Source organism: Anastrepha obliqua, chromosome 5, assembly GCF_027943255.1.
Source record: "Anastrepha obliqua isolate idAnaObli1 chromosome 5, idAnaObli1_1.0, whole genome shotgun sequence".
Taxonomy (NCBI): Eukaryota; Metazoa; Arthropoda; class Insecta; order Diptera; family Tephritidae; genus Anastrepha; species Anastrepha obliqua.
In genome coordinates this window covers 111,756,129-111,780,056 of record NC_072896.1, presented here as the reverse complement: position 1 = coordinate 111,780,056, position 23,928 = coordinate 111,756,129, and the positions used below count along the sequence as shown (strand labels likewise).

Genomic DNA, 23,928 nt, shown 5'->3' with positions numbered 1-23,928 from the left:
GGCGTCAGTGACCTGAATACATACAAAAAAACAATTTTTTTTTTTTATTTTATTAATAATATAATTTTTATATGAATTAAAAAAAATGGAAAAAAGTCGCGGAATACTAAAATGCTTAAAAAAAGATGAATTTTGGGGCGAATTTTCCTATCATTTTGCTTCGAAAAAATTATTTTTTCGAAAAATTTTGGAAATTGCAAGATACGTGTACTGTAAAAAACGTTATGACCTTATTTCTGTATTTGCGAAAAAAATTGCGTCCGTATCCTTTTACGACTTGCTTAGGTTTAAATGTTTAGTTTTACTCCACAAGATCATAAACACTAAGAAACCCAGATACCTCAAAGATCGACTTATGCCTTCAAAGTCCTGCCGTTCGTTAAACTTAGTCCCAATGAAATACAGTCGTTTGGTGACTGAACGTCAATACTTTGTGGTCTCTGTCCGTCCTTGGAATTCCTTAACTTACAAAATTAAACGTATAAAAGAAAGCTCGTGTTTCAAAAATAAATTGCTTCGCTATCTTGCCGAAAATTGCTGAATGTACTCAAATGGATCCACATTATTTAAATCTCTTCCTATTAATCCCTACTCCTACCTTTTAATACTTTCTCCAACTTATACTTCTTTACTAATATCTGTAATTTTAATTTTAATTTTGATTTTACTGTTAATCCTTTTATGTAAACTATTCTTAAGGTCAATCATTGTAAAAATAACCTATGGTAGTATGTTTTGACTTTAATAATAATAATAATTGTAAAAAGATGTGCGCAAAATTTCAGGGAGATCGGTCAATAACTTTTCGAGTTATCGTATAGGCCAATTCGAAAAATATAGTTTTGAGAAAAACGTAATTTAATTTTTTTATATTAGTTTATTTTATTCTATTCTATTTGATATTATTTTATGCTACAATTTTATATTATTTTGACTTATATAGGGTGGGCCATGTAAAATTTACTTTTTGAATCGGCTATAAAAAAAAACTAATCAATATTTTTTCAAACTTTTTTTTTATTTTGAAGATTGAACATTGTCATTTATGAATAAAAAATAATATCGTTCAAATGACTGCCACGACTGGCTTTACAGTAGGCCATTCGATCAACCTAATTTTTAAGCACATTTTCGAGTATTTGGGCTCCAATTTCATGAATGGCAACTTCGATTTCATGTTTTAAAGTATCAATCGTCTCTGGATGGTTCACATAGCATTTGTCCTTAACGGCTCCCCACAAAAAATAGTCCAACGGCGGTTCAAAAAGCAAACGCTATATGGCCCACCCTGTATTATTTGGTTTTAATTTATTTTACTTTTCTTTGTTTATCTAATTTTTTGTATTCAATTGGATATTACTTTATTATATCCTTCTTATTTTATGCTATTTGGCTTTTTTTTCTTTCATATTTTTAATTTTATTTCATGAAATCTTTCTTATATTATTTTATTTTATTTTATATTTTTTTATTTAATATTATTTTGATTTATTTCATTTGGTTTTAATTTATTTTACATTTTTCTTTATTATTATTGCTTTTTTCCTTCTATAAAATAATAATAATAAAATAATATATTATATCTCTCATATTTTATTTAATTCTATGTGTTTTTATTTTATATATTTTATTTTTTTTATTTACTTTATTGTATAATATTTTTATACATTATTGTATAATATAATATTTTTAATCTATTTGGCTTTGTCTTTCTTATTTTATTTTTTTATCTTTTTTATATTATTTAACTTTATTTGACTTTATTTTTTTTCATATTTTTAATTTAATTTTATTTTAGTTTGATTTATTTTATTTGGTTTTAATTCATTTTATTTTTCTTTCTTTATTTACTCTTTTGTATTCTATATGATATTTATTTTATTTACCTTTCTCATTTTGTATTATTTTATTCGATTTGATTTGATTTTTTTATATTTTTCACTTTATTGTATCTTTCTCATTGTATTTTATATTTTCTATATTATTATATTTTATTTTAATATATTTGGTTTTAATTTATTTTATTTCATCTTTTTTAATTATATTTTATTTTATCTTATTTTGTTTTAATTAAATTTTTTGATTTTATTTTATTTTATACTATTTTAATTTTTTTAATTTTTTTACGTTATTTTATTATATCTTTCACATTTTATTTTATTTGATTTTATTTGGTTTAATTATATCTTTTTTTACTTTTCTCTTTATTTAAAATATATTTTGATTATTTCATTTCAATTTATTTAGATTTTTGATGTTTTCTTAATTTACAATACTTTATTATATTTTAATATAATTTATTTCATTTTTTTTATACCTTATTTTATTTTATTGTGTTGTAGTTCATTTTAATTTATTTCATATTACTTTATTTAACATTTTTTTATTATTATTTTTTTTTTCAGCTCATCCTATTTTATTTTATTTCATTTTATTTTGCTTCACTTTTAAAGATTTTTACTACTACATCAACAAATCATTATCTCATTAATTATTGCCGAAACCACTCATATTTTGGCCATACATTTTCCTTTCACTTCACAACTATATTTTACAGTTACAGCATACGAACACAAGTGTAATATATCAATAGGTGCAGTTGCGTAAATATTGACGCCAGATCATCTTCACACTTGGCTGCGTACAACCTCAGCTGTTCACCATTACCGACGTTTATCGGCAACCATCCTAATGGTCATTGCACTTACAGCCAGTATTTGAATGTTGGTCATTTGCACTGAACGAAGAATGGCAGGCAGCCCTACTTCAAACCTTTGAAGTCCATCGTTTAATTGACGCACTTTTTTTTCAAATGTCATGGTGGTTGCATTGCTCGATTATGTAACAAATTGATGGTCAACCAACCAAATAACTGCTTCATTACCCTAATATTAGCACTTCATTTGGATTAAAGTTAATTATCTATCATTATTGTCATTATATTATGGCTCCTGTAAGTAGTGAAATTTGGAAATTCTTCGCCAACATTTATGATATTAAATTTATAACTGTAACATTTAGCCATACCTTTACCTACATTTCCACAAATATTCGGTTAGTGCCCGTAACGTTTGTTAGTAACGCAGGCACAACAGCTTTGGAAATCCGAAAGAGATCAACAACCAAAAAAACTACAAAAACTGCTTTATCTTACAAATTTACGGATTTAAATAAAAAAAATTGTAGTGAATTATTTTTTATTTATTAAAAAAAAATTTTAAACAAGACTTTTCATTATTTTAATAAATATAAAAACAAAATAAATCGAATGCCGATTAATAAAACGTTCATATATAAGTAGATGATCTACTTTTTCGTGCTTAACTCAAAATCCGTAATTAAAAAGCGCGGTTTCGCATACAATATTTCTCTCCCAAAATCTGAGATTATAAAATAATCCCAGATAATAACGATACTTTTCGACTTACAACCCTGTGTTTTCTGTGTTATCGATAATTATTATAACGAATAAAAACTAAATGAAATGGACGCCGGCAAAGAAAGCTGGTTTGTAGATATAATTCTAATAAATTTTTGTTATTCATTATTAACTATGCATTCATATGACAGAAAAAAGCGTGTGTCCATAAATGCTTTGCCCTCTTATTACTTATTATAAAATGTAATTTCGAATTCGTATTGCTGCCATAAATTTTTGAAACCTCAGTAAACGTCGTTTACTGATTTCCTCCAACTGTTTATTATTAGCAGCCAATTACGCAATTAAATTAGCTATTCCTTCTCCTTGTATTTTCTTCATATCGTTAATAATAACTAATCAAACCAAAACACCCAAATATTCCACCGAAATAATTTCTATGAAGAAAAACCTTTCACAACAGTATTGACAGCTGATTGTCAATTTTGCAGGTAATTTGCTATATGTGAACGGGTAGATTAATTTTGTAGATTTATTGGTAATTAATGCATATGTGAACGTACTTTAAGCGACATTTATTTTTTTTTATCCCCACACGTGCGATCACCAACAGACAGTGGGAGCCAATCGAAGTTAAATAGAACCTGTGCGCTTGGTATAGAAAGCACGGATGTGGTGCCTACCGAAAACTGCTACTTTATTTTTGTCGATTTCGACAATTGAGTGACGTCTGTATAGAAAATAAACAAAGCTTTGGGTACAGATGTAAACACCAGCAGACGCATGATTTAATTATTAAAGGTTTGCTCATTCGTCCCCATTGTACAGATCCATAAGTAAAAACACTTTCAGCTGGGCTGGTAGCAAGGTGGATTTATTAAGGTGACAGCATTCACCCAGCTGAATTTTTCACCGTAGGTATGGCTTACGTCAAAATGATATGCTTTGTTTGTATGTATTGGCATGTTTAATTCGTATGTTTACATTTGCTTGCTGATTTTGACGTGATGGTTGGACCAAACGCAACAACAAATACATGTAGGATTTTACTTATATGTGTTTGCTGTCACCTGTAATAAATTCGCCTTGGCTGGTAGTCAAAAAATGCCCTCGGCTGAGATCACCTGATGCCAAAACACTCTTACTATATGTGTAACTTGGTTGCATACAATATAATTAAATTTCATAGAGCATCGCATAAAAATATTTAAAAATTTACGTAAAAATTCAGATATATCTAAATACTCATTACAAAACATTATAGACAAGTAATATATTAAATATATAGTATTTGGTATTGTAAATTTTCCAAGTCAGAGATATTATCTTGGATTTTTCCTATTATTTTGACGTGATAACGTCTTATAATTCGATTTAACAGGCTGCACGCACGAAAAAATGTGTCGTTACCTTGCTCATTAGTGTTACCTTGCTCATATGTCGTTACCTTGCTCATTAGTGTTACCTTGCTCATATGTCGTTACCTTGCTCATTAGTGTTACCTTGCTCATTTGTCGTTACCTTGCTCATTGCCGTTACCTTGCTCATTTGTCGTTACCTTGCTCATTGCATTGAATGAACTGCAAGCGAAAGCGCGGAACGAACGACAAAGCAAACGAACGGCAACGACCGTTCGACATCTTGCTCTCTCCTACTTAAGTGAGCGTATATGTGTATGTATATGCGCATATGTACATATATAAATTTACGTACTTGTATTTGCATATGCCATCTTATTGATTATTATTAATTTGATTGACTTGAAGAATTTAAAATAAAACCAAGTTTGTTAATAATACCTGTTGTTTTAATGTTATTATTACTGTTTGACGTGATAACGTCTTATAATTCTATGTAGCCGGCTGCACGTACCAAAAAATGCGTCGTTATCTTGCTCATGCGTCGTTACCTTGCTTGAACAGGATGTTATGTTATGTTATGTTATGTTATGTTATGTTATGTTATGTTATGTTATGTTATGTTATGTTATGTTATGTTATGTTATGTTATGTTATGTTATGTTATGTTATGTTATGTTATGTTATGTTATGTTATATTATGTTATGTTATGTTATGTTATGTTATGTTATGTTATGTTATGTTATGTTATGTTATGTTATGTTATGTTATGTTATGTTATGTTATGTTATGTTATGTTATGTTATGTTATGTTATGTTATGTTATGTTATGTTATGTTATGTTATGTTATGTTATGTTATGTTATGTTATGTTATGTTATGTTATGTTATGTTATGTTATGTTATGTTATGTTATGTTATGTTATGTTATGTTATGTTATGTTATGTTATGTTATGTTATGTTATGTTATGTTATGTTATGTTATGTTATGTTATGTTATGTTATGTTATGTTATGTTATGTTATGTTATGTTATGTTATGTTATGTTATGTTATGTTATGTTATGTTATGTTATGTTATGTTATGTTATGTTATGTTATGTTATGTTATGTTATGTTATGTTATGTTATGTTATGTTATGTTATGTTATGTTATGTTATGTTATGTTATGTTATGTTATGTTATGTTATGTTATGTTATGTTATGTTATGTTATGTTATGTTATGTTATGTTATGTTATGTTATGTTATGTTATGTTATGTTATGTTATGTTATGTTATGTTATGTTATGTTATGTTATGTTATGTTATGTTATGTTATGTTATGTTATGTTATGTTATGTTATGTTATGTTATGTTATGTTATGTTATGTTATGTTATGTTATGTTATGTTATGTTATGTTATGTTATGTTATGTTATGTTATGTTATGTTATGTTATGTTATGTTATGTTATGTTATGTTATGTTATGTTATGTTATGTTATGTTATGTTATGTTATGTTATGTTATGTTATGTTATGTTATGTTATGTTATGTTATGTTATGTTATGTTATGTTATGTTATGTTATGTTATGTTGTGTTATGTTGTGTTATGTTATGTTATGTTATGTTATGTTATGTTATGTTAAAGTATATTATGTTATGTTAATGTTAACTCATTCTCTATATCCATACAAAATATCTATCAAACAAATAAAATTAAAATTTTCTTTTGAAAAATGCAACCATTCAATCAGTATTTTCTTATGACGTTATCACGTTAAACTATCGTCAGTAAACCGACTTTACAGATAACCTCTTTTTAATTCGGCATAGCACCGCCGCGAATACACTCAAGCAAAAAGGCCACTCACTCACACTATCACACATTTGGGTGCCTTTTAAACCCACACAAAGGGTACCTACCGAAAAATAGGAAGAATAATAGTGTTTTTACTTGTATGAAATTTAATTTGTATGAGATTTAATTATTTTTTAATCAACCATGTTACATAAAAGAGCGTTTAGGAATCAGCTGATCTCAGCTGTGGGCAACACAACTTTTGACAACCAGCTAAGAGTGTTTGTACTTATGGATCTGTACAATAATCATTAATGAGAACTTGACATCTGTTTTCGAGAAACCTGTGTTGCTACATTCAAATTTCATTGAGAAAGAGTAGCAAGAAAGTGTGTTACATTCCTCAAAAACTGAATACAGACTCAAGTAAATTGAATACAAGGAAAATTCGTGAGCATGTCGTGAGGATTTTTATGAGTTTTTAAAATTTTCTTCAAAACTTGACACGAGGCTTTACTGTGTAACTAATATATTACGATTTATTTGTGAACTGCTAATATTATTTTTTTTTCTGAAATGCAACCCTATGCAAATCAAGCAACTCTCTCAAGCACATGTCGGCATTTCAATTTGACATTTCAACCAACATGTGTACATCGTGAAACTGACAAAACACTTCAATATCGGTGTGGTTTTATTTCGAAGTAAAAATTATAACTTGAAAGTTTATGCTTCAGAGCATAGGAAAGCAATACAATTTTTTAGAAAATAAGTGAAGAACGTTGCCAAATAATGGAGGTAGAAAACGGCGAGGGACAAGTACAGGTGCGCCTGAAGACCAAACAGGAACAGTTAGTATCAATTTAATCCTCAGCGATGCAGAGTTCCGTTTTATTATTAAAACTTCCACTTCTAGTTATGCTGTGCCTGATGTACCTTATACAATCGAAGGAAGCGTAACCACCGCTGACCTGAACACATTCGTTAACACGTTGCTGGAGCAAGCCGAGATCAATGCGGGCGACCATAAATCTCCCATTGAATTTGATTTCATAGTAATTAATGAATATTTGCGCGGACGTCTGTGCGATCACTTACGCGAAAAGGAAATTTCCTTTGAAGACACCGTAGATATTGAATATGTTGAACGTTTCCCAGCGCCAGAACCTCAAGACTGTTTGCTGCATGATGATTGGGTATCAGCAGTTAAGGCAAGTGACAAATGGATATTGACCGGCTGCTACGACAACACCATCAACATATGGACGGAAAAAGGCAAACATGTATTAACTATACCGGGACATACACAGCCAGTGAAGGCGGTAGCTTGGGTGTCGGTTGATGAGCAGCGTGGAAAATTCGTAACATGTTCCCAGGATCAAACTGCGATGCTTTGGGAATGGTTAGTTGGTACGAATTCAGTGGAATGTGTTTCAGTTTGTAAAGGGCATGAGCGTGCGATCGATTGTGTGGATGTAAGTCCGGATAAAGCACGTTTCGCCACGGGTAGCTGGGACACAATGCTAAAGATATGGTCGGCGGGTAAGAAATATAACGTAATGATTGGCTGATAAAAAATTAAGCGAGCATGTTTTTGTAATTTAGAAATAAATGAAGGAGGTGAAGGTACTTCGAAGCGTGCAAGAGAAAGTAACACAACAAGGGTAAGTGCTTAGGAAGAAAACTGCATGCTCGCAGAAGATACTAATGGAAAATGTAGCATATCTGTGTTGTATGAGTTGTTGAGTTTATATTAATTCATACCACGTATGTAGGTTCCTCAAATGACATTACAAGGGCATCGTGAATGCATTTCTTCCGTACAATGGATGGATACAGATACACTTTTAACAAGCAGTTGGGATCATACTTTGAAAATTTGGGATCTAAATCTCGAGGGTATTAAAATGGAAGTTTCTGCCAATAAATCAATTTTTGATGCCAGTTACTCTAAGCTGAATCATCTCATTGTCACAGCATCGGCAGACAAGAATCTACGTCTCTACGATCCGCGCACGAATCGTAAGTTTGAGTAATGCAACACGAGTTCTTAATTTGCTTATTGATTAATTTTTAGATGGCAACCTGGTGCGCAATACTTATTTTGGCCACAGCCATTGGGTGCAAACCGTAATGTGGTCTACAACAGAGGAATACCTCTTTGTGTCTGGTTCGTACGATAATCAAAATAAACTGTGGGATTACAGATGGTAATAACATGACAATTAGTGAGTGCCAAGGTGTTTAACATATTTTTTAATTTTATTTTTAGCCCTAAGGCGCCGTTATACGATTTGTTGGGACATGCAGACAAAGTGCTGGACATTGATTGGTCAAATCCGAAGTACATCGTTTCGGGGGGCTCTGATAATACAGTAAGGGTTTTCAAGTCACGCAAAGCTGTGTTGACCGAGCCCATGGATGATACTAAATAGAGACTCCACCCCCCTTCGCAATATGCGTTTTCTGAGAAAATGTTTCAATCGATGACGTTATAAATGTTTTTTAATAGCTAAATTAGATTTTGATAAACTGAAAGAATACCAAACTCGAGTCAATAAATGTTAAAAATTGATGCGATCAGCTGGTTTCATTTCAAAGTTTTAGGAAATTAAATCTTTTGTTTATTAGAGTAGTGAGCCGTAAGCCCTGGCAGCTAGTGCTCTTTTTTTTTATTGTAAAATAATAATTTATTGTTATTTTCCATATATTAAATAAATAAATCTTTTGTTGGTTGTTTATTGGGGAGCTCATTTGAAACATTGCCATTATGTAGCAAATTTCAATGAAATGACTATTAGTATAATATAAAAAGCGTGCTCTGAACAATTGTAAATTGTGAGTATTTATAATTTTTAATCGTTATTATTATTATTTTTTTTTTTTTATTTGAAAATTGGAAATGTAATGAATTACAATCTCAATGAATTAAAAAGCATTAGCGACTAGGCCATCATTATTATTATTGTTATAATTATATTTATAATTTTTATGCGTTATTTTTTTTTTTTTTTTTTTTTTTTTTTTTTTTTTTTTTTTTTTGAAAATTGGAAATGTAATGAATTACAATCTCAATGAATTAAAAAGCATTAGCGACTAGGCCATCATCGTTATTATTGTTTTGTTCCAACATAAATAAATCACATGTCTACAACAATTTGAGCTTGGAATAACATAGAAAGTTCCCCATACCCCATACTTACATACGGAGATTCATAGAAAATCATATGTTTAGCTACCAAAATTTTCGTAACTTATTTTCTTACACTTGGCAGTGCCATTTTAAAAGAGATATAAATGGTAACACTATCCATGCATTGTCAATTTTCGCAATGGTACGCCTTATGAACATGGCAGCAATTGCCGGCTTAAGTAAATACATTATAGTCATCCCTTTCACGCTTATGTATATTTATGCTATTGTATATGGCTCGTAGATTCGCGAAAATCTCAAGCCAACAACAATTACGGCAACCTCAAACAACAAAAGCGAAAGGCAAACGAAGGAACAGTTTTGATAATAGTAAAAAGGAAGAGGAAGAGTTGTGTAAAAAGCAAACGAATAAGTGGAAGAGCAGCAGAAAAGCAGAAAAGGAGAAAAACCAAATTGCTGCCTGATTGCTTGCTGTCTGTCTGACTTTCGTTTGATGGAAGAATTGAAAAGTTTTTGTGATTCTACCGTATAAATTGCAATAAGAGAAAATTTAAGGAATTCAAAAGTAAAGAGCTTATATAAAACGTGAATTTTGGTGGAGAACATTGGTTGCGAGTTGCAGTGATTCTTTATAAAGGCAAGTACCCAGTGGCGAAAAGAAAATTTCACTAGAAGCTGTATAGTAAAGAATGCATACATATAGAAGAGAGAAGTGTGAGTGCTGCAAGTGGGGGTAAGCTACGCTTCACTATTTGCACAAAGTGTTAATAGCCGCTTTGCGGGATGTGTAAAACAGGAAGAAACAGGATTGTTAGAAAGGTACGAGGACATGGATGCTGGATATTTTCGAAATTAAACAAAAATTGTTGAATACAATAGTAATGCAGTTTTTTTTTTTAATTTAATTGCCTCTTTCACGATCATGCTGCGATGCATTACTGCTATTGGCAATCGCTGGCAATACAAACTACGAAGATTACATGCTTAAGGGGAGCTTCCATGGCCGCATAACTCGGCGAATGCGTTCGTAATTGATTTTTCTTGGCGTTAATATTTCATTTGTTTTATAACAGCAATTCGTCATCCATCCACTGTTCAAGTCTGCTGCTTCTTTCTTTATTTCGTTTCATTATTAAATTCCCAAAATGGCCGCTAAATCTACTAGCTCTTTTTTTCGCAGCAACGTGTAGGGTGGACCAACGGCTGAGTGGCCAATGCCCTGAAAGCGGATACCACCGCCGAAGCGTAATGTTCTTTTTTGGAGTTCATTTTTTATGCGAATTCTGGCACTTAACATTCGAGAAGAGAATTAAACGTTAGCCAGACAACTGCAGTAATGAGTAGTTAAACATATTTGTTCGCCACAGCCGGTCCTACGTGACATAGTAGATTTATAACCGGCCATGGACTTGGCTGTCACTTCAACCGCATTACGCAAAAACTAATTGATCATATTTTGCACTGTTGCAACAACTACAACTGTATGCCATCATCCTCGACCTTCTGCAAGTTCAAATGCAATTCTATGACTTCGTTCCACTGCCTTTTTCATAACCTGTCATGGTTGAAGATTTCTAAGTCAAATGCAATTTTTATGTGCGCAAGTATCATGAATAATTGACAATGGAAAGTCTGCTGAAAAATATCAGAGAATGTATGAGTAGCATTATTTTTTTCTTTGTTCACTCCTCTCGAGAGCATTGGGCCTCGACAAGACTCTTCCATTGTGCACGTTCCTGTGCTGTTGTTTTTGCACCGTCCCATGAGATGTTGGTGCTACTACTACAACAACAACAAAATGTCGGCATCTGCTAGTTCGCGCAGCATCGATCTTCTCCAAGTCTTTTTGGCCCTACGCAACCTCTGCTCCCTTGCGGGTTTCAGTCCAGAGCCATTCTCGCGATGCTATCTGGTGGTTTTCTCAATGTGTGACCTATCCTTCGCACTTTATGCGTTTGATTTGCCTAAGGATGTGTTCCTTGTTCGTTAATCGCCACAGTGCGACGTTACTGATGGGGTTTGGCCCGAATACTCTGCAGATGATGCGGAGGCATTTGCTGATGAAGGATAGTAGCCTCTGTGTGATGGTGATGGTAGCATTATTATGTTACTGAAATTTTTAATTCCAATAATATTGCAAATTTGTTTGTAAAAACTTTGTTATTGTTTTTATTTTCAATCATATTTTATTAACAGATCACTCGCTTAAACCGCCCATTTGATCTCAATAAGTCAACTACAGCTCGCCCAGTGTACGCTCGAGCGTATATCAGCGATTCACAAATATCGAGTTAAAATACATTTGCGCCTAGAGCATGTCCTCAACTTCGGCGGCCAGTGGTAGTAGCGGTGCAGGTAGTGGAAGTTCAGCCTCTGCCGCCGCCACCGCACCAAATGCCAGCAATAGTATGAACGCAAGCAGTGGTCGCGGCCGCAACAGCAACGCTGGTGGTGCCAACGCTAATAATTCGGGTGCCGGAAGCTCCAACGCCAATCCAAACAACGCTGTGAATGCTGCTGGCACTGCCACGGCAGGGACAGGGGCTGGAGAAGAGACACGCAAAGATCCAAAACCAAATCCAAAAATTTCCAAAGCATTGGGTACCTCAGCTAAGCGCATACAAAAGGAATTGGCCGAAATAACACTTGATCCACCGCCGAATTGTAGTGCCGGCCCCAAAGGTGATAATCTGTACGAATGGGTTTCAACAATATTGGGACCGCCCGGCTCGGTATACGAAGGTGGCGTCTTCTTTCTGGATATACATTTTTCACCCGAATATCCCTTCAAACCGCCAAAGGTGACATTTCGCACGCGCATCTATCACTGCAATATAAATAGTCAGGGTGTGATTTGTTTGGATATTCTCAAAGATAATTGGTCGCCAGCGTTGACCATATCGAAGGTGTTGCTGTCAATTTGTTCCCTGCTGACTGACTGCAATCCCGGTGAGTGCACATTTATCATACATTTAATTATAGATTTGTTCTCAAATGTTACCGTCTATTTTTGAGGTTTCTATTATTTATGGTGTTAAAATGGACCATATTTTATTTAAGGGAGGGGTATAGGGTTTGAGCATTTTTTTTAATGAATTTTTGAGACTTTGCTTTAGAATGTATTTAAACTTTTTGTACATTATAAAGCATCATTTCAACAATATTGTACTAAATTTTTGTAAGAAAATATCGAGAAATAAGCCGGTGAGGTAGCTTTTCCGAAAACGCCTTTTCCAAAAGGTGATTTGCGGTGACTATCGTATCTAGTTGTAGAATCACCTGAAATAAAAAAAAACAGCATTATTTGGTTAAACTATCACCAAAACCTCCCCCCCCCCACTGGCTCCGATTTTTTTCCCCCCATTTTTACGTTGCCAGCGCGTTTTTGAAGAAAAAGTGCGATTTTCACTGATTTTTTCGCTGTATAAGTGGAAACCGCCCTTAATGTAAAACAAAAAAGTGAAAAATCTCTCAGTGGGGGGGAGGTATTTTATATATAGAAGTTGGATACCAAATTTGAAAAGGATCGGTTAAATATTGTTGAAGTTCTAATAGTCACGGACTTTGAAAAAGTGGTTTCGAGAAAAACGCGTTTGAAAAAAACGCTACGCTCCAAACGCTCGCAGCTGTCGCAGAGAAGTGGGGACAAAAAGGTCTATAACTCCAAAAGTTTTGCTCCGATTGAGCTGAAATTTTGGGACAATATTTTTGAGATGATTTACTATAAGAAAAAGCTATTTCCAAAAAATCGATTTTTTGAAAGTCAAACCCTAGACCCCTCCCTTAAGTTGGTTAATTTTGATATGATTCTGTCCTACTTCGTAATTATTAAATTGCTAATTTTAACCGTTATCATTTCATTTTAGCGGACCCTTTGGTTGGCAGCATCGCTACTCAATATTTGCAGAACCGTGAGGAGCACGACAGAATCGCACGACTTTGGACAAAAAGGTTTGCCCAATAACCGGGCAACAAAAGTTCTTTGTAAATTTAATTTAACCTGATTTTTTACAGATATGCAACATGATTTCCTAATCTTGTAAGTCCCGACATTAAAATAAAATTACATATATAACAACAGCAGCAACAATACAAAAAGTTATGTTTGCGGCAAAAAAAAAAAACAATATAAAAAAAAAAGAATAAAAAATTGAAACGAATAATTGCAAACATCCTGCAAATAAATTATAATGATAATGGTAAAATTATGATTTTAAAAGGAAAGTATCTCTCCTAAATATGTATAACACTATATAATATATATTAGAAATTAATTATAAAAATAATACATAATATAACAAAACGAAAAAAAAAACAAAAATATTAAGCAGATATTGAGTAGGAACAAGGGACCGGAAGCGAATGAATACCAAGTTTAATTATTAGCGTGCATTTTCATTTTTTCAAAAACAAATGTCATTCAAAAGACGAACGTAAGCATAACACTGCTAAATTTAACGAAATCGAAAATACTATACTTATAAAATAAAAAATATGTACAATTCATGTTTTACTTTTATGTGAGAAAAGAAATCAATCAACCAAACATACATACCTACATACATAATTGCAAACTTCACTTCAACAAAATACAATACAAATAAGTAATAAACCAAATCGCTGATGGAGTGTGAAATAATAAACCACATAAGTCCAGCTGCATACAAACATTATTTTGAAGCAAAACAGCAATAAAAAAAAATAGAAAAAATCCCAAACAAGAAAATTATGGTAACGAAAGAGCTGATAAATCTGTTCGATTAATTGTATTTTAGTGACGGAACTGAGAAGCAGGTGACAACTTCTTGTCTTTAAATTGTAAACATAATCGTGAGCCTCAAATAAAAACTATGATAAAAAATATTGAATTCCATGTCTCTCATATGTGTTCGTAGTTCGTATAGTTAAGTGCATTCGGCATTTCTTTTAATTGTTTATTGTGGGTGGCTTTGCTTGTCGAAATGCACAAAGCACAGTTGAATGCCGGGCACATGTGTGTGTGTGTTTGTGTGTAATCAGCTTAGAGTAATGCGTCTGCTCATATTACATGCTGTGCAACCCTTTTCCACAATTCCATAAGCATTGTGCCCTGACTGAGGTTACGATGCAGGGGGTTACATACACACATATGTCCGTATCTGCACACTGACGAAGAATATTTATTTGTAGATGTGTTACTTGTTTCGGCTTTTGCATAAAGGAAAACTAGACAACGACGAATTTAATTTCTAATTAGAAAGTTTCATGTCGTCAGAGCAACATCTTCATGGTGAGGAAATGTTTCCGTTGAAGTAACATAATGTCTTTTGATGTTGAATGCCCGCAGAGTGGATGGAATGGTAGGCTATTGGGTTGAAGGGAACGTTCTGTCGGATTATAAATAGGCAGGTAATTCTTGTAAATAAAAAAAAAGAATCTGGCGAGTGAATAATTGGGAATTTTTTGCTTTTTACCTGCTGTATAATATAAAAGCAGTCCTTTTTTAGTGTTCACCATTTACTTGTGATATTAAAAGTGAAAAACTTGTCAGTAGATAGAGTGCATTTACGACACTGCATTTTGTATAAACTCAAAAAAGGAAACATGTTGTAGCAGCATAAACATTCCCCAAACATATACTGGGAATGCTGCTGAAGTGACAGTCCTTGGCCGGATATAAATACGCGTCGTTCCGGTTATGTAGAACTAGCTGTCGTGGGAGCATCGCATCGGTTGCATGTAAAAATTTATGTGCGGTATTTGGAAAAAATATTGTAAATGTTCGTACTTGTCAGAGGTGGTTTAGCAAATTTCGTTCCGGGGATCAGAGCCTCCAAGAAAGTGATCGATCAGGACGACCATCCGAGATCGAGAATGATGTTTTGCGATCCATGCTTGAAAATAATCCACATTTAACAAGTCGAGAAATTGCACACGAGTTTGGCATTCATCATACAACTGTTGGAAATCACATTAAATCTCTTGGGTTTTTGTTGAAGCAAAGTGTTTGGGTTCCATACGAATTAACGGAAAAGAATTTTTCTTTAAAATACGACAGAACTTTTCCTCCAACTTCCTCGTCCTGAAAATATATTGACCTAACAGCAAATGGGTATATCTGGATCCATTCTGCTTAACCCACTAAATTTTGCGCGCCCATCAGAACGCTGGTGCACAGAAGAACGTTTAATGTACTACAGCCCAGCGGAATGGAGATAGATACATATGCCATTTTATAGACAACTGTAATTGCATATCAAAATATATTGAGTGACTAGAGTAATCGATTTGAATATATCTGTTTCAGGGATGGGATGCATAATTGCCGGCTTACACTCTTTTTGGGAGCTTGACTGAGCCCCTCCTGCTGTTTGTGGGCGTGCATCTTGTTGCTGTTCCCCAAATGTATGGACCTACAGTTTTAAGCTACAAGTGGTGCCGTAGCCGTAACCATAACCACAGCAAAAACATTACAACAGCTCATGGCGATTAGTTATGCCGTAACCATAAACAGCTGATATTAAAGTAGAATTAATGACAACATATCCATTTTATTTTCATAAAAACACGCATAATTTTCCACTAAGCCAATTAATTTTTCGTCGTTCATTTCTAATATTCACATTTTTATCGCAAATATCAAAACAAATTAAACTACATATTTCACAGCTGCTTACGGTTACGGGTAAAAACCAAAATTCAATACATACATTCGGCTACGAATATGGTTACGGCGTTATGATGCGGCTCCTGTAATCGTTAACAGTGATGCTCATATGCTGGATTAGAACAGCTGATTGCTTTGGTTACGGTTATGGCTAAGGTACGGCCACACTAATCGCAGCTTTAACCCGACTCCGATCGATATGATTTTTTATGAGCAGCTTTTTTCATGGCAGCAATACACTCGAGGGCTTGCCATTGCTTGCCGAGGGGCGACCGCTATTAGAAAAAACTTGTTCTGCCATTTTGGTATTTCATGCGCAAAGATATAATAGAATAGTGCATTAAATTTTGAGTGAACTTCACTCTTTTCTACTAAATCTGCTCGTTGTGACGCTGGTGGATTTAATTAACTACTTATTTTGTGGAATAAGATCGATGTACGACTACCACTATAATGATAGTGATAGTGGAATGAACGAAGCAAACCGACTGGGTCTGGTGGTGAACGAGGACAAAACGAAATACCTCCTGTCATCAAACAAACAGTCGGCGCACTCGCGTATCGGCACCCACGTCACTGTTGACATTTATGATTTCGAGGTTGTAAAAGACTTCGTATACTTAGGAACCAACATTAACACCGCTAACAATGTCAGCCTAGAAATCCAACGTAGAATCTCTCTTGCCAACAAGTGCTACTTTGGACTAAGATTAAGATGAAGAAGAAGAAGAAGGCAATTGAGTAGTAAAGTCCTCTCTCGACGAACAAAACTAACACTCTACAAGACTCTCATCATGCCCGTCCTAACGTATGGTGCAGAAGCGTGGACGATGACAACATCCGATGAAGCGACGCTTGGAGTGTTTGAGAGAAAGATTCTGCGCAAGATTTTTGGACCTTTGCATGTTGGCAACGGCGAATATCGCAGGCGATAGAACGATGAGCTTTACGGCGACATAGACATAGCGCTGCGAATAAAGATCTAGCGGCTACGTTGGCTGGGTCATGTCGTTCGATTTGATATAAACTCTCCGACTCTGAAAGTTTTCGATGCGGTACGAGCTGGTGAAGAGTAGGGACTCCTCTGCGTTGAAAAGATCAGGTGGAGAAGGATTTGGCTTCACGTCGCATAAGCAGTTATCGCGCCAATTAAGAAGAAGAATAGAATAATTGAACCTTTCACTACTTTAAAAATTAGTAGAGCTTAAAATTTAGACCACAACTCCCAACTCTGGTCGGTTTGAGCGTCTGCGGATGGCTCCCTGTGCGGAAATCAACGCAAGTGGACACAATTTTAAACTCACCATGTAAAAACAACAAACAGCTGATACACCTATCGTTAGATGATGTTCCCAAAACAGTCGATTCTACGTTACCGCAACGACCCGGATTTATATTCAGCCAAGGACTGTCACTACAGCAGCAAGCCTACAACTTTTATGGGGAATGTCTACGCTGTTACAACAACAAAAACAACCAACGTAAACGGGGTGGAAAAAGAAGACGTATCTCAGGAGACGCCGCACCAGTGTCCATTAATTTGCACACACGCCAGGACGATGTGTACATTTTTCGTACTTTACCTTCAAGTACAATTAAACATTTTTCTGAAGTATTGCTCTGAAAAATTTAATCGAAATAAACCCATACAGTTTTATTAAATGTGTAACTATTTTATTTTTATTTTATTTTATTTTATTTTTATTAACATATAGCATCAGTTTATTTAGTATCATTCACATTTATAAAATGTTATTTAATTTGCTACCAAATCCTCTCCAGGAATAAATGTTTGTATATGATCCCCACCAAAGACCCAACCTAACTTACACTCCATTTAGATTTGTTTGAATACGAGTACATTTTTAGTTATTTCGGTAATCGTAAATATTTGAACTCAAAATCTCAGAGACAACCAAAGCAAAATATTTAAATAAAGCAATTAAACTAGTCAATTTATAAACTAACTAAAATTTTTGTAAAACGAAATGTGTTACACTTTCCTGCAGGGAAATTTACTCGTTCCGAACCAGTGCGGTTTTAATTAATTTGAAACTGTGACGATTAAATTCTAATTCGCAGTTTGTTACTCTTTCCATATAAGTACTGAATTTTGCACGTCAATGTCCTACGAAGTATCCATATTTCAATTCTAAGATCAGCGCTAGATTGGTGGCGAAAATGCTCACACAAATGTCGTGTGAAGCACAGATGATAGCCACACTGGCATTGTTAACTTAGGTATCGCAAATTTGACTGTTACTGTTAATTTAAATCCTATTATGATATGCGAACTACTCACAAACAAAATATACAGATGTAAAGGGTGATCAGATTGGAGGTACTTTGAATCAATGGAATTACTGCGCCGTCTCTCGTCTCGGGCCAGTGGATTGACCACCAAGATCGTGTGATATCACACCTTTGGACTTTTACTGTGGGGGTAAAATCTAAATGCTTTGCGGATAAGCCAGCTCCGATTGAGGCATTGGAAGCCAATATTACTAAAGTTATTCACGAAATACCGACGGAAGCTCTCCAGCGAGTCACTCAAAATTGGAGTTTACGGAGGCTGAATTACGGCGCAATTGCGGGTATTATTTGAAAGGGATTAACTTTAAAAAATAAATGTCATGAATGTTTCTTTCCAAAAAAAAAAATAAAAATAAATAAATATTGCCCAATCAATTTGAATTTCCGTTGTTTTTCCTTTTTTTCATTCTGCAACTCTCACTCTTCAATTTTCGACGGGTACTCACCTAACGCTGGCTACTCAATAACGCGAGTTAATCTCTTTCCTTTAATACATCTTGGCTCACACTGCCTCGAAAGCAACAGAGCGACGTGTGTTCACGCGAGCTTTTGAATCTGAGTAGCGAAAACAAAGATAAATTTATGAACCGGATTGTTCCTGTAAACGAAACTCGGAAATAGGGGAAAGTGAGAGCGCAAAATGACATTTCATTTTTAGGGGAAGTTGCAAGTTTTTGCTGGATAAATTTTTACTTGTAAGCAATCGCACGTGAGAAAAACAGCTGATCGTAAAGTAAAAATAAACACGAATTCAAATTTGCGAATTGAGCGTACGTTCCAAATTTAAATAAAAATAAGTTGTGATTATAATGGAGAATGTAAGTAAATATGTTTTAGATAAAATTTATAAAGTTTATTTGAAGTCATATATTAAATAGGAATCGGTCAATGATATAGAGGTATGTATGTAATTACTTCTGAACCCTAGTTTCCAGTCACCGTTGCTGCAGTTTCCGAAATACAAAGCGAAAGCGTTGACGGTATATTTTATTGTTGTTTCTACTTCTTGGTTATTAACTAATTTAACAGACATAGACGGCGAAAAATAAGAAGGAATTCGTTCCCCCGACAGTTGGTTCTACGTTACCGGAACAACCCGGATTTACTATATATCCGGCCAAGGACTGTCACTCCAGCAACACTCCCTGTACATGCATGGGGAATGTGTTTGCTGCTACAACAACAACAACAACAATGAATCAGTGGTTGCCACAACAATTGCTAATGAAATATTCTTCATTTGACAGCGATGATGAACTGGAGCAAATTGTTTTGGCAAAATAAAATCATGCTCGTCATTTTGAATTTTAGGTGTTTTTTTTTTTCAATTTAACACGAGGTAGCTCAGTGAAAAATTTTTAATCTTTATGATTTTTTCCGCCAACAACTTGATCAGCTGTTCGTAAAACTTGCAAATTGTTACTGGTTTTGCGTGCATGTAATTTTTTTTTGATATTTTTCTCTTTGCGAGCGAATTATCGGAAATTAAGTAACTGGCCTGACAAGTTACTGGACAATTTTTACATGAAGAGACCTTACATTTTTTTTTACGATTGTGTTACGTGTTACGTGTTACGCGACAACGCGTGGTAAACAGATCAGACTGACTTCGTAAATGCAATTATGAGACTCGTGGCTACTTCTGGGGGCGTACAGATAGAAACTAGCATTCAAGCCTTGGTCGTGAGTTCATGATGCTTATGTTTTATCCGACTATCTGTACACGACCTCGGGTCGTGATGTTTACGCTTGATCCGACGATCTATTCACGAGCCTGGCTCATCATATTTATGTTTGAGCCAAAACTTTCATCACGAGTCTGACTCGTTAAAGCACGACAAGGGGTTAAGAAGAAAATAAGAGGAAAATGGGCTCAATGTGTATTTCTTCTGCATAACAATATGACCGTTGACAAGAATTTCGGTGCGCTGCTTGTGTAAAAAAAGTGTGACTCATTAACGCTTCACCATATTCTTCACTGTATAGCTGTAGGCTCTTCTCATTATTATAATATGAATTTCCAGAAATGGAAAAAATCAGCTATTTCTACAAGCTTTCAAGTTCTAGAAAATGTTTTTTTTATTGGTAGTATTCAAAAGGTTTAGAAAAAATCTATATTAGACTAAACACAAAATGATATACATACAGTCAAACTTCCATAACTCGAACTTCTATAACTCGAATTTTCTATAACTCGAACTAAATCGAGTGACAATAGGATAGAAAGCAATACAGACTCAATTTTAGTCCCATAACTCGAACTTCACTACCCCGAATTTCTCTATAACCCGATTAAGAATTTTGTCACGATTCTCTAAGTTAAATTATTTTGAGGGAAATGCCAAATTATGTACTTGTTTAGTTTTAGGTTCGAATCTCTGTAGATGAAACACCAAAATTAAGAAAAAAAGTTTTTTCCAATAGCGGTCGCCTCACGGCAGGCAATGGCAAGCCTTCGAGTGTATTTCTGCCATGAAAAAAGCTCCCCATAGAAAATAACTGCCGTTCGAAGACGGCTTGAAACTGTAGGTCCCTCCATTTGTGGAACAACATCAAGACGCGAGCCACAAATAGGAGGAGGAGCTCCGCCAAGCACCTAACATAAGTGGATACGTCAATTATTTCATTTTTTTTAGTTTTTTCGACCCCTTTTTTTCAATGTATCCGAGATGTTTTGTTTTTCGTTTTGACGTTTCTTCTTTGCGTAACATTTGGTAATCAGTTTTAATAACAGGTTTTTCCACAGACGACCCAATTTACTAAGCACTCAACTAACACCCCTCTCCCTCTGGGGCCAAGCTGTCGAAACAGCATGTTTCCTGGGCCTACCTTTAGATGAGCTAGACGAAGACGACCGGTGATATACCCTCCACTGACGGATATCTATTACTGCTACAACAACAACAACAACAACTAAGCACCGTAGAAGCAGATTCGCATTTGAGCAGAAACGGAAGTGATGATTAGGGTTCAATGGAGGAAATTATTTTTATTATATTTGCAGATGATAGAGACAACCACTGAAGGCCCCTATAAAGCTTGGAAGATATTAGAATCTCTCTTTAATGAAAACAGCAGAAGGAAATAAGGTTTTCAGTGATTTCTGAATATTTTAATACATTGTAACTTTTACTTATGTTTGCAGTTTAAAAAACAAAAATCTATAACTCGAAGTCTCTATAAGTCGAACATTTTCATTAGAGAAGCTTGACTGTATGTCGAAAAGAACAAAAAAAACGTATTTAATTGCACACGACTTCCACCTCATTCCATGCACCTTTTGAGCTTCTCCCAAACACTTGTGTAAATACAACTAAAAATTAAAAAAAAAAAATTTTTTTTCATTGATGTCGCATTTAGGCTCTCTTCCGCGAACCGATGCATTTTGGTGGTGAAATAATACTCGCACTACGGCTGGAAATTCTTTCACTAACCTCGTCTTTCCCTGCAGGTTATATGTTCACTTTTGTGGCATGCACACATGTATGTGTGTGTGTGTGTATACATGCAGCTTAAGAAATTCACATACGTATTTATTTTAAAGAAATTGTTTTAGTTTTGTTTTTTGTTGTTGTTGTTAGAATCACCACAGCCGCGCTAGATTAGTAGGTTGGAGTGACAACCACACATATGCACACACGTGTATGTATGTATGTATGTATGTATGTATCACTCCCTCTCCCCACAACATAAGTTGCCTTACAAGTACATGCCATTCACCAGAAAATCTGCTTCATGCGAATAAGGCGCCTTACCGCCCATGCGGCGCGTGCGCCGACCGACGGTACGCATACGGCAGCCAATTAGAATGGCGAGTGCCGCCGTAACCAGTAGACCAAGCGTCAGCGAGAGCATGGCACCGCCTGGGCGCTCCGATTGTCCATCGTGATCGCGGAATTCCAAGCCGAGATTTTCGTGTATCATTTTGTATTGTTCATGCACGGGCGAGGGAGCAGGGGCGCGTTGTCTTTGCTCTTCAAGCGCCAACTCGATTGGGTCCAATTGTTGCTTCTTCTTCGCATCGGCTTTGGGTATGCCGGCCAACTTCTTGTGTTTGTGTTTCTGTAATGAAGGCAGGAATTGATTGGTAAAGTCGTAAGTTGTATATTTTGAAATTTTTTATTAATCCATGCGTTGGCGTATGAGCAACAACATTGAAACGCACTTGTCGATTCGCGTCACTCATACGCAGCGTTGTTTTAAACAGCATAAATCTTTTCATTTGCATACCTTTTTTGGCGGTTCTGTTGACTTTTCTTCCTCATCATAGTCATCGTATTCACCCTCGGGCGCCACTGGCGTTTCAGCAGCTTTGCTGGCCACTTTGTTGGCGTCTGACTTTTGTAACGTCGTCGCTGGCACCACATTCGATTTTGCCGCGGCTGGCGGTGCCGCCGCTGATAAGGCCACATGCACCGTTGATTGCTGCATTATTGATTGTGGCGAACTGACTGCCTGCGATTGCTGCTGTAGCGATATCTTGTCTGCAGGCCCCACCTCGACTGCGGTTGCCTTGTTGTCAGCTGACGGAGCCACTGGTTGTTTTTGCTGGTCGGCTGTGTTTAATATGTAAGCTGGGCCCGGTTGCAGAGGGAGTGGCAGTGTTTGTTGCTGTTCTTGCGGTGACTGTTGCATCTGCTGCTGAGGCGCCACTTGCTGTTGGTGCTGTTGTTGTTGCATTTGCCACTGCACATTCGGTGGCATCATCATGTGGCCTTAATGAGTTGATATTTTTCGTATGCAAATTTTTTTTAAATGTTGTTTTTACTAATTTTTTAAATAAGTTGCATTACTAACTAACGGAAATACTCACCCTGTGGCACCACATATTGCTGCTGCTGCTGCTGTTGTTGCTGTTGTGACGGTGGCGGTTGTAGTTGTTGCTGTTGCGGGATATAAACACCACCCGTTGCCAAATCAGCCATTTGAGGCACGTAAATACCGCTACGTTGCAATGTTGCCGCATTGTACACCGGATTCAGATTGAGGCTCGGATTGTTAATGTTGTTATTGCTGTTGGTATTACCATACGAATTAACCAATACACTGTTGGGATTGTTGTTGGCGTTCACGCCTGTAGTGGGCACTTGTATGCCACCTTTGTGACTAAAGATGCGACTGTTTAATTCCACTAGAAATAATTGAAAAAAATGTAATAAAAAAAAATTATTAAAAAAAATATATTAAATGCATAGTAAGTAGAAGGCGATTTTGGCATAAATAGAAAAGCTTTGTTTCGAGTACTCGCATTAGATTTTGTGAGAAGAAAAAATTATTTGCATAGTCCCATGTTC

General features: G+C 35.0%; 3 protein-coding genes across 5 annotated transcripts in view; 2 read left to right on the top strand and 1 right to left on the bottom strand.

Moving 5' to 3' along the window:
- The first annotated feature begins 7,162 nt into the window (after nucleotides 1–7,162).
- LOC129248662 (ribosome biogenesis protein WDR12 homolog) lies at nucleotides 7,163–9,099 on the top strand. The gene is made up of 6 exons (XM_054888294.1): nucleotides 7,163–7,372; nucleotides 7,438–8,063; nucleotides 8,127–8,185; nucleotides 8,297–8,543; nucleotides 8,599–8,731; nucleotides 8,794–9,099. The coding sequence occupies exons 1-6, from the start codon at nucleotides 7,314–7,316 to the stop codon at nucleotides 8,954–8,956; spliced, it is 1,287 nt and encodes a 428-aa protein (XP_054744269.1). The 5' UTR covers nucleotides 7,163–7,313; the 3' UTR covers nucleotides 8,957–9,099.
- Nucleotides 9,100–10,353: 1,254 nt separating this feature from the next.
- LOC129248071 (ubiquitin-conjugating enzyme E2 E1) lies at nucleotides 10,354–14,543 on the top strand. Of its 3 annotated transcripts, XM_054887503.1 has the most exons (4): nucleotides 10,384–10,494; nucleotides 11,872–12,624; nucleotides 13,542–13,626; nucleotides 13,690–14,543. In XM_054887503.1, exons 2-4 carry the CDS (start codon nucleotides 11,991–11,993, stop codon nucleotides 13,700–13,702), a joined length of 732 nt encoding a protein of 243 aa, XP_054743478.1. In that variant the 5' UTR covers nucleotides 10,384–10,494; nucleotides 11,872–11,990; the 3' UTR covers nucleotides 13,703–14,543. The 3 variants fall into 3 exon arrangements, with proteins under 3 accessions (XP_054743479.1, XP_054743478.1, XP_054743477.1); XM_054887504.1 differs by having other exon boundaries at nucleotides 10,354–10,408; nucleotides 13,542–14,543; XM_054887502.1 differs by having other exon boundaries at nucleotides 13,542–14,543.
- Nucleotides 14,544–21,989: 7,446 nt separating this feature from the next.
- Nucleotides 21,990–23,928, bottom strand: part of LOC129249133 (transcription factor 20) — a 43,386-nt gene continuing 41,447 nt past the window's right edge. Inside the window, exons 6-8 of the mRNA XM_054888786.1 lie at nucleotides 23,448–23,765; nucleotides 22,865–23,349; nucleotides 21,990–22,696 (exon numbers count right to left, since the gene is read on the bottom strand). Of these exons, the coding sequence (XP_054744761.1) occupies nucleotides 22,334–22,696; nucleotides 22,865–23,349; nucleotides 23,448–23,765 (1,166 nt within the window). The 3' untranslated portion in view covers nucleotides 21,990–22,333. The remainder of the gene's footprint in view (nucleotides 22,697–22,864; nucleotides 23,350–23,447; nucleotides 23,766–23,928) is intronic.